The sequence below is a fragment of the Mus caroli genome, chromosome 2, assembly GCF_900094665.2.
Source record: "Mus caroli chromosome 2, CAROLI_EIJ_v1.1, whole genome shotgun sequence".
NCBI classification, from domain to species: Eukaryota; Metazoa; Chordata; class Mammalia; order Rodentia; family Muridae; genus Mus; species Mus caroli.
The window spans coordinates 155,982,015-155,992,762 of record NC_034571.1 but is presented as its reverse complement, the minus strand read 5'-3'; the positions used below and the strand labels follow the sequence as shown (position 1 = coordinate 155,992,762).

The 10,748-nt window shown below is 47.0% G+C and overlaps 1 protein-coding gene across 1 annotated transcript in view; it reads right to left on the bottom strand.

Annotated features, from left to right (window-relative positions):
• Window positions 1-1,981: 1,981 nt before the first annotated feature.
• Stk4 (serine/threonine kinase 4) overlaps window positions 1,982-10,748 on the bottom strand; it is an 83,407-nt gene continuing 74,640 nt past the window's right edge. Inside the window, exon 11 of the mRNA XM_021149719.2 lies at window positions 1,982-5,868. Within this exon, the coding sequence (XP_021005378.1) occupies window positions 5,710-5,868 (159 nt within the window). The 3' untranslated portion in view covers window positions 1,982-5,709. The remainder of the gene's footprint in view (window positions 5,869-10,748) is intronic.

Sequence of the window (10,748 nt, the reverse complement as noted above, 5' to 3'; positions counted from 1 at the left end):
GTTAATTCTTCCATGGAGACCACCTGGGAATACCAGTGTTATAGGCTTATGTATGATACAGGCCTATAACCCCGGCTACTCACGAGGCTGAGGCTGGTGGATGCTAAGTTAAAGCCTGCCTGGATACAGCTTGGACAACTTAAGAGTTCTAAGGCTCAGTGGACGAGTGCCTTACCTAACATGTATGAGATCCCAGAATGCCTGAGACTCTGGACTGGGCAGCACGGCGATGGTTACAATAAGCAATGCCATGCCATACATATGCATGCACGTCTTGTAGAGATATGTGCACAGTTCCATTGAGGGATCACCCTGAACTACTGGGTCTCAGGTAGGCTCACTCACCAGTATTCAAGAATTCCGCTCTTCCATATCCTAGCTACCTTCAACAGTTCTTCTGTTTGAACTGTGGGTGTGCAGCACCAGCAAACTTGTTTTGATATGTTCTTGATTAAACTTGAGTTCTCGCTCATGATGGCACTGCAGACACGTGCATCTTTAAATACCGGTCCCTTGGTCAAAATTTTCACATGGTATCTCTCTCTCTCTCTCTCTCTCTCTCACACACACACACACTCTCTCTCTCTCTCACATACTCACACATTCTCTCACATATATGCACACACACATGCATACACATACACTCACACATTCTTACATGCGCATACACTCACACATTCTCTCTCTCTCTCTCTCTCTCACACACACACACACACACACACACACTCACATTCTCACGCATGCACTCACATATAGTCTCCCTGTGGGCTCGGAGAGTATTACAGCCACTGAAAGGAAGCACGGAATATCTGAAAGGCTCTACACTGTCTGTCACATGCCAATTGCTTAGAAGAAAACTACAGCATCATTCCTCAATTGGCTCAGACTGAGAATCTGACCAACAGGAGTATGTGTCAACCATGGCAAGAGTCTGAAAGGTATGCCTAGTGTTTCAGGGAGTGAACACATTAGGCAATAAGATGCCATTGCCCCACTCCAAGAGAAGAACACAGAATGAGTGTTAAATGTTACAGCCTGACTTATAAGATGCACACTTGCCCTTCCACATCCATCTGCCCCTCCCCACTACTGATGAACTTTCTATGACTAAAGAGAAGCCAGGGTCATTCAGAGGTGAGGATGTACCACCAAAGGGCACGGCCCTACGGCTTCATCTTGAATGCTGGCCCAAAGTGGCTGTCCATCAGGCTCCTGCCCCAGCCTGTCTTTCCACCTGGCATTCTCTCCTCCCTCCCCACCCTCTGCTGGCCTGGCTTCTTCTACACTTTTCACGTTTCTGGATGCTTCCCCGATGCTTCAGCAGCACCGTCACTCTCCTCTGCATACACAGGCTGGACACTTCCCTCAGTCTCCCCAGTGGTGCTTCTGGGCTCAGCTACTCCTTGGGTATGTCTAGTCACTGACCCAGGAAGAAACCAACTGCTATCATTTTGCTAAGCAGTGGCATTGTCAAACAGCCCTCTACATACACAATCCCAGGATTAAGCTTTCATCAGAAAAGTTCCTTACTGCGGCTGGCAGTGGTTAATGCAGAAACCTACAAGTGGAGGAAGCATTGAGGGTAGTGGTGGAATGCTTAGCCTCAGGTGGATGTGAGGACCCCTCCAAAGCTCAGGGGACATCTCAGAAGAGGGGGATAGGAAGAATGAAAGAGGCAAGTATGGGGAGATGTTTGTGTATGTATGTGTGTGTGTGTATGGGGAGATAATATATATTATATAGTAAATATATATAAAATAATTTTTTAAATCTCGCATGCGCACGCACATACACACACAACTATGTCCATTTCAGTTCATTGTAATGGTATTGCCAACTGGCTCTGTCATTGTATGTCAACAAGCTGACCTCTCTCCTGGCTCTGGATCCCAGAATATCCACCCAGTAGCATCAAGAATCACAGCAACACTGCACAGCACTGACATGTATGGAAAACCTCATGTGAAGAAAGGGGATGGACTGTGGTCTAAAGGACAGTTTATTTAACACAAGGGTGACAGGTGTTGGGGGAGAAATGAGGGGACAACTCTAACATAAAAGCACACAGGAAGTACCTCGAGTTAAGACCAAATGGCAGTGGAAGAAGCTATATCTCACACATATACAAACAGCTGACCTCTACTATTTACATCCAAACCTTACAAAATAGCATTTCCAGTCAGCACTTACAGCCAGTGTTAATTCGTTTTTGTTACAAAAGATTAAAGCTACAAACTTCACATTTTTTTAAAATTTACATCAGCAACAGCATTTAAGATTTTTTTTTTTCTCTCCAAGTTGGTCTGAGTGCAGGCTGGTGGAAGAGACCTCCCCCCTTAAACACAAAGAACACGAATTCCAAAGACAATGCATGTAATTCTAATAAAAATACAAAAACAGTGCTTTAAAAAGGGCGGAGGGTGAGGGGTGTAGTTTGAGCTGGAAAAACTTCCCCCAGAATAAAGGACAGCAATCTTTAGAGCCTGAAAGTTAGGCTGGGAAGGCCAGTGGTGTAAGAATGGGACTCTTGTCTGCTGGCATGACACTGAGGGACAGTTGTTACGGGAGCGTCAGTCCCGTGTCTCTCAGAGCTTTACCAAGTTCCGGTAGAAAAGGGGCTGGGGGCCACTGCGATTGCCCATTTCATCTCTGAGTAAGCTTAGTTCCTTTGTAATTTTCTGGGTATCTGTCCATTTCACTTAAGCTGGGGAATGTATTAGCAAGAAGCTGTTCATAATATTCTGCTATTAGTCTCTGAGTGTCTGCAGGGTCTGCAGTGACGTCATCTCTCTCATTCCTGACATTAGATGGGGGTACTGAGTTTTAAATGGTAAAATAAGAATCTGGCATTGTCAGGTGCTAGTCTACAGTGTAAGGAACTCAAGACCCAACTCCTGAGGCTTCAGATTACTACTCTGTTTATTCACACACCCAGCAACCTCTACCACGACCAGCCAGTCAAAAATTATCGTCCAATCTACTGGGGAATGCAAAATCTTATATAAAACCTTATATAAAATAAAAATGTATATAAAGGAAATAAAGATGGAAATGTGCTTCAAATTTCTGAATGGGAGCAACACTACAGTATTTTTAGAGAGTATGAGGTTTTGTTTGTTTGCTAATAAGAAGATTTATGCGTAGGCCTCCGCATCTTGGAAGCAGAGAGTCCACTGCAAGCCTGAGTCACAAATGTTCAAGCTCTAGAGAAGTGAAACAGGGCTCCTTGGATTTGGTCCTCAAGGAAAGGACCGTTTGCTCCCCTGCCTGCTGTGCCACTGAACAGCACATATGCCTCGCCAGGAATCCAAAACAGCCGGCTTCTGGCAAACGGCTGCTGAGCTGACCTGCCAGGCACCTGACTGTGGACCAAGCTATGCACGCAGTGCAGACATGCATGCCTGCAACCAAACAGACTCCAGATCTAGGTTCATGGCTGCGGAAGAGTCACAGGAAAAACTATTTTCCTGTACACCCATCTTGCTTCAGAAGGGAGCTGTGGGCTTTTTCCTTCTGTCTGGCAAAGCCCAAAGCATTTTCCTTCAAGAGGAAAGAGCTCGAGGCTGGGCTATTAAGTAGCACAGCAAATGTTATGCATGCCCTGTGTTCTGGGTTTTAAAAGCTTTCTTGACTTGGGGACTTGACTATTAATTCACCTGGTTTCTAAGCTTAAAAAGAACATACCACTTAGACTTAAGTCTTCGTGAGAAGCCACTGTCACTTCATTCTAAGCTTTTAGGACTTTGCTGTTCCTGTGACTACCAGCCCCACAGGATGATGTCATGCATCCCAATCCACAGTGTCATGGGAAGGAACCTTTCAAACGCAATTTCATCATATGAGAAATAACTTAATAAGCCCAGGGAATCCTGATGAAACCTGTAGTACACCTAGCCCAGTGCCTGACACGTGCTTCCCAGGAAGTCCTAGCAGCCATTTATCATCCCAGCAAGATCCCCGAATTGTCCTAATTCTCTCTGTCACACAGTTACCTTACTGGCTAAGTCCTGCAGACCAGCTGCCTCTTGCATTTTTTAAAGCTTGCTTTAATTGCAAAGAACAGAATCTGGTCACAGAAGAGAACATCCCCTGCCACTTTATCGACTCTCAGGTTAGGGAGCAAAAGCAATTATGGCGTCGAATTTCAGAATGCTCAGGTGCAACCCCATCAGGGCTCCCATCGGAGGGATGAAATGAGACATAACAGGGCGACTGGCTTCCCAGTTCCTTCTGACTGCAGTTTTGAGCCAAAGATGCGGGGATGACTCTATAACTGTCTTTTGCAAAGTCCTCTACCCCACTGCAGGCCCTCCGTGAGAGACTGTCTGTCTCTGGGACACAGTAAGGAACCCACTAGTAGCTGAGACTGAATGACACGGCTCCTCTGGGGAGCCTTTCCATAGCAGCTCAGGTACCAAAGAGGCAAGGAAAGACCAGGGGTTCCTGGGCCAACCTGATGTACACTGGTAGCTTCATTCTCTCAGTGAAGAGGCTCTTGGTCCAGTGGTACAGGACAAATGCTCTGAATTCCAATCCCTACTTCTAGTCTACCCTGATTTGTGGTGTTGGCAATGTCACCTCTCCTCTGAGTCTCATTTGTCCACCTGGACAATACAATCAGACCTACTGTGACTCTGACAGTCCCTTCCCTACCATTCTGAATCCAACTAAGCCTTCTGGGAGTGAGCCTCAGTTGGGCATTAACTGACCCTTGCCAGAGCCTCCACAGTGAATGAAAAGTCAACAGTCGCATATTTGGATGTGGACTATGGAAGCAAAGCCCTTTACCCTGTATCTACGAAATGAAGAACAAATGCCGTGTGTGATTTTAACCAGGAACACTGAGATTTTCTGGACTGGATAGGGCTTGGTTTGCTGGAAAGTTCTTGGAAGCCTGTCCTTTCACAGATGTGTCTCCTCTTAAGGCACTGGGCAGTATCTTGGATGCGGCTTTAGGCAGCTGGGAGGGTGGAGATGGATGAAAGGCGTTGAGACAGCAAAGGCTACTCTGCAAAGAGGGTGCCAGGCGTCTCCTGGGAAAAGAGCAAACTCAAGTTCTCCAGATTGTTTTCCTGGCATCACTGACAGCTTCAGAGGACAGTGGAGACCATGGGAGGCTCGTCACTGTGGTGGCACAGCCATCCCAAGACTAATTTCTCCATGCAACCCTGCAATGGGTGAAGCTGACGCCTGGGATTCAGTGACCACCTACGAGCCTCCCAGTGTCTTCTGCTCACTTGCTGCACAGTACCATAATCTCACAGGAAAGAGGCAAAGTGTTTGAAACTGTACCTGTACAGAGACACCACCACATAGAGTGGGGAATCTATTTATAATTTATATATATATATATAATATATGCATATTTATAGATTTTTAAAAAGTCTTCCAGGGCGAGCAACCAAAAGCTATTACTAGAAGGAAAACAAAAAGAAACAATGTAAAAAATTTCCCAGCTATCACTGAACTAGGAGTATCTGCTCCTGGGGTCTAGAATTCTGAGTTAAAAGCACCAATACAAACCCTTCAAGGTACACCTTGCCGGTGTAAATGCACACACCAAATGGCACCGTGACTGTCAAGCAGCCCTTCCCACTGGCGCACATTCCTGAGTTCACAAAGGTGCTGTGGAGAAATGACAGAGCAGAAGTGCTGGCTAACAGACATGAGTGTAGCAACCCAGAAGTCACCAAGGCTGGGCTGGTGTTATCAGAAGTTCTGTTGCCTCCTCTTCTTGGCTTCAATGGCATCCAGGATTGGCTGCCGCTTGGACCGGTATTTCTGCCGGATCTCTTCCATTTCCTGTTCCATCATGGGGTCGAGGGCCAAGAGCCTCTTCTGAAGGTCCTCCACAGTCCAGCTCTTGAGCTAGAAGAGAAGTGAGAAAGGTCACCACAGTGTCTGAGCTGAGAATCCCAGTTTTCTCCAGCATCCAGAAGGAAAGTGGGCAGGAGGACAGTGTGATCAGTCAGAATCAAGGAGCAGCAGCTGCTAGCAAGAGCTAATTCCAATGACCACAACCACAGAGCTGTTGAGACCATGCATCCCTGAAAACCTCTGAAGTACATATTCATCATATACAGTAACTCGCTGACTCCTACTTCTTGCCTAGTGCATACAAGTTCAGAGATAGTGCTCATACCTGTGTCTGGAACTTACTTTCAGTGCAGATGAGCCTCCCCCAAACCCCAGAGTCTCACACAGCCATACTAACCCCCACTAACATTCACTAGGTTGAAACCAAGCATCTGTGTGGGTCATCTGCATGTGGCTCCTGACCATGCGGGTACAACCTCTGGCTGGCAAATCCTTGAAATTTCCAACTAATTTTATACACAGAGGGAAAGGGACAGCATATACATTAAAGATATGGCTAGTGCTGACACGCTGAGCTCTGGGAGCCAGACAGATTGACTCCATTAATATTCTTGAGAAAGGACAGGAGTGTTCCAGTGTCCCCATGCTACAGGGCACACAAGCCAGGGCAGAGTGACTAGATAACCTGCCTGGCATCTCCCAGCGAGCATGCGGCAGCATCAGAGGGTAACCAGCAGGATGGCTCCACAGCCCATGTGAGCCAGCTTTGCAGAAAGGCAGGCCAGCACAGCCCAGCCCTATGCAATAACTCAAGTTCCAAACAGGACTCTTGAAATGCCAGCAGATTGGCAAATTGTGGTCCCAGGCTGGAGTGGTGGCACACAGTGCAACCCCAGCACTTGGATAAGCTGTGTGCATCTACAGAAGGAGCAGTGAAGGTTCATCAGGAGTTCTGTTAAGAATGAAATGGAATCTGCGCCCCATGTGTGGTGTTGCTGACTTTACGAGGGTGGCCTGACTTGCAGAGCTGTGAGTGAATGCTAGCCTTGTGCACACTGGGTGGCGAGCGTCCCTGTTGCTCCTAGGAAGTACAGTGTTCCTAGAACTCACAGACTCACCCAAGTCTCACAAGGGACCTGTTGTGCTCACATTTATAAACTACCATAGCCCTCAGTCGGCCCCTTCCTGAGGCCTCCACAGGGCCGTGTTAGAGAAACTGGGAGAAGGAGTTTCTTCCCACCCACCTTCCTCAGGGGGCAGGGTGTGAATGACTGCTACAGTGGCCTCCCTAGAAATGGTTTAGTGTGACCTGTCACCACAGGAATTTTCTTTGGCTGGTTTCAGGGAAGTTTTCCGAGAAGCAGAAAAAGCCTACCAGTTGAAGATGAAGGGTTCTTTGTTATGGGAGAATGGAAAGACCTGAAGGTATGGGAAATGCTGGAAGGCTGAGCTGAATAAACTGTCTTTTTTTCCAGGCTGTGGTTTATACCACCTTGGAGGTTGATGTTTTTGGCCCAGGGACACCCTAAAGACTGTCGCTTGCCTAGTCTCCCGTGTTTTCAATTCCTCTTCCAAGAGAAAACACCCTAAACCCAATACTGAATGTTACAGGTCGCTAAGAACTTAATCCTTAGATCACTGCCTGTACTGGCTGTGAAACCCTGAAGAAGCAACTTCCCGCTCGCGCCTTAGTCTCCCTGAACACACAGACGGTCTAGTTCTTCCTCCCAGACTGGACTGTGAGAAGACTCAGAGGAGGACGTGGGTGCCATGAAACACTGTTAGCTCAGGACTTCCTACAGTGCCTGCCTGACAGGTAGTGAGCTCTGATTCAAGAAATGCTAGTGATCACGGCCATTGTTACTGATAATCTCCCATAACCAAGCTCTTCGTGAGTCTGCTGCTTTAAGTAGGATCACACAAGTGAAAAACAACACAGCACCTATTTCACCTCTCTGTGCTAATAATCCCTAAGACCCGGGAGTCCCCACAAGGTTCAACAACTCGGGGTTGTTTGACAAAAATGTTTCACCCACACATTATGGAATATTCACTGAACTCCGACTATAGGTCAATCACTACTGAGAATTCACAAGACAATTAAGTGAACAAAACAACAGAAGTCATGGCCCTGGTGAGGCAACGCAGGTAGTGACAAGCACAGTAAGTCAGTAATAACCCTGTAAAAAGGATGTATGCTTTGAGAAAAGACAGAGGAGAGGGAGGGAGGGAGGAAAGAAGGAAGGAAGGGAGGAAGGAAAGAAAAAAGGAAGGCAGACAGGCAGGCAGGGACCTGGAAAGAAAACTTCCTTGCATGAGGACAGAGGGGAATGTAAGCTGAGGGAAATGCACTGACACCCCTGAACTGCTCTGTGGCTGCAGGCAAGTCCTTCTCCCCTGAAGGCCTCCATCTCCACTGTAAGGGAAGGCTGTTTGCATAGTTCTTAGACGATCTCACATGCTCAGGGTGTCTCTGTGGACACAGCGTCAGATTCGCTTGTGAAAATAATGGTCCTGAGCAGCAACCCTGTGCTACCTTATCAGACTCCGTGGGAAGTGTGGCATCTTAGAGATGGGCCTCAAGCATGACTCCTCACCTGCCTTTCCACTTAGCTGTTAACAAACTTCACACCAAACAGCTGCCTAGTCTAAAGCTTCTTATGGGTTCCTAGTTTCTAAGCAGCTCTGTTATCCTTGATTCTAACCTGGGGTGACAGACATTCTCGTTCTAACTCTGCCACCTTAGATCTAAACAATGACTGCTCTTAGTCCTCCCATTAGGACACAGCCAGTAGGGCAGGGCTGAGGATTTGATAACACCATGCAGATATAGATTTTTCTGACAAACAAGCTCAGACAATTGTTTTATGGCGCCAGGTATAGCATTTCACCTTCCTAGTCCTTGGTGACATAAATAAATTTCAAATGGTTCAGTAAAATGTCTGTACAGTTTTGCTAAAACCAGCATCCAAAGGATCAGATTCTCATACGAGCAATCCAGGAAGTCTGAATGGTTTTCAGCAGACAGGGGACTCAACGTGAGTATCCTTCTAAGTTTACGTATGTTCTCTATGCTGTGAGTGCCACTCATACCTAGAGCCCAGAATCCACTCCAGGAGAATCATCTAGCTCCATCGTACTGGCTATCGGAGTCCCTGGTATGCTACAGGAGCTTGCAGCTTGCACTAAAGAGAGCTCTAGCTGTCTACCCGCCTTCCTCCCCACCCCAGGAATGGACCACCCCTCTCTTGGGTGCTCAAGCTCACCCTGCCCTTCCCTTCCCTTCCAGCCCAGCCCCATGGAGCTCATCTCTGGTGTGACTCAAGCTCATCAGGGTGGTTTCTGTCTCCAATCCCCAAGTCCACACCACCACCACCCACAGCAAAAGCACAACTGAAACCAGAGTAAAGCAGGCCTTACTATCTTTAAATCCAATTCCCCTACATAGGCCTCACTCCTTACAACTCTACCTTTGCTTGGTGTTTGGACATGTCACTTGTGAGTCTTCCAATAGTCACACAGACCTTTGTCTCAGTGGCTGGTGCTCAGGTCACCCCCATCCTTCAGGTTTCCACTCAGATCCTCACGCCTCAAATGTCACACAATTATTCTGACCAGATCATCTAGAGGGGCTCTGGTCATCACTTAATTTTAACATCACAATTCAATGAACCTGAATCAGAAGAGATCCATAAATGATTAAATACCTACATTAATTTTATAATGAGTCTGTTGAAGTACATAAAAGTTAAGCCACTCAGCCCCTTCTGCCGGGACAATAGGATACTTTTGTAAAGTCCCATTTTCTATGTCACTTCGTGAGCAGGCAGAGGCTGCAGCATGTATGTATGCACCTGCTCATTAAAAGTGTGTCTTGTCTGTTGACTCTCTTCACTTATTTCTCTTCCTAGGATGAAAGTTCTCAGCGGGAAGGAAATGGCCTCACCTCATCTACTCCACTAAGCCTTGCCTGGCTGGAGGGATGACTAAATGAATGGTTCTTCATTGCTGTTGATAGCCTCCAGCCAGGCAACCTTCCACCATGCAAGCCTTTATACAGGGGGCGAGGGGGGAGTGCGCAGGGCAAACCTCATGCAAACTCTAACATCCTTGAAGACAAACCTCAGCTCAATGAACATTTCTAGGCTTTCTGCTGATGGGAAGCAAGTATCCAGTCCCAGGTCAGCCATGTGTGAAGGGTGTGCCTCATGCAGTGTTGTTCCTCAGACAAAAAACAACTCCTGCTATAACAGTATTCCTTAGATAAAATGAAATAATCAAGTTATTAAGAAATGTGACCCTTGTAGACAAGAACTCAGCGCAGGCTCACTACTGAAGGTGAGAACAGCTTACTCACAACAGGCTCTTGTTCTGAGAGCTCTTGCTTTAGATGGAGAACACAGAAACAGTCTTTTGATCAAGGGCATCTAGAATTTCTGAGGCCCCCTGAAAGTCTCTCGGCACATCAGTCCCAGCTAATGGAAGACTGTGCTCACTGCAGTCTAACAATCACCCAAAGGCCACCAGCGGCTGCCTTTCCCAGCCTGGTGGTGTATGCTGTCTGTTCAAGGAGCTCTGAGCAAGTACCTTCTACAACCTAAGTCCAGGTACTGTTCATCTTGACAACTGGTCTCTGAAATGTGTTCTTAAATCTGTTTTCAGTCTTAAAGTTGAGTTTGTTTAGTATGCTACCATGTCAGCTTATCACTGGGCTCCACGGGCGTGCACGTAAATATGCTAATTGCCTTTAGCATCAGCACTGTACGTTCATCTAGCCTATCTTTAAGGTAGCAGGCACTAGGACTGCACTCCTTTACAGAAGAGATCCATGCGGGTTACGAGTGGGTACATAGGGAGCTGGAGCGATGGCTCAGGAGTTAAGAGTGCCTACTGTTCTTGCAGGGGACCTGAGCTCAGCTCCCACACCTGTA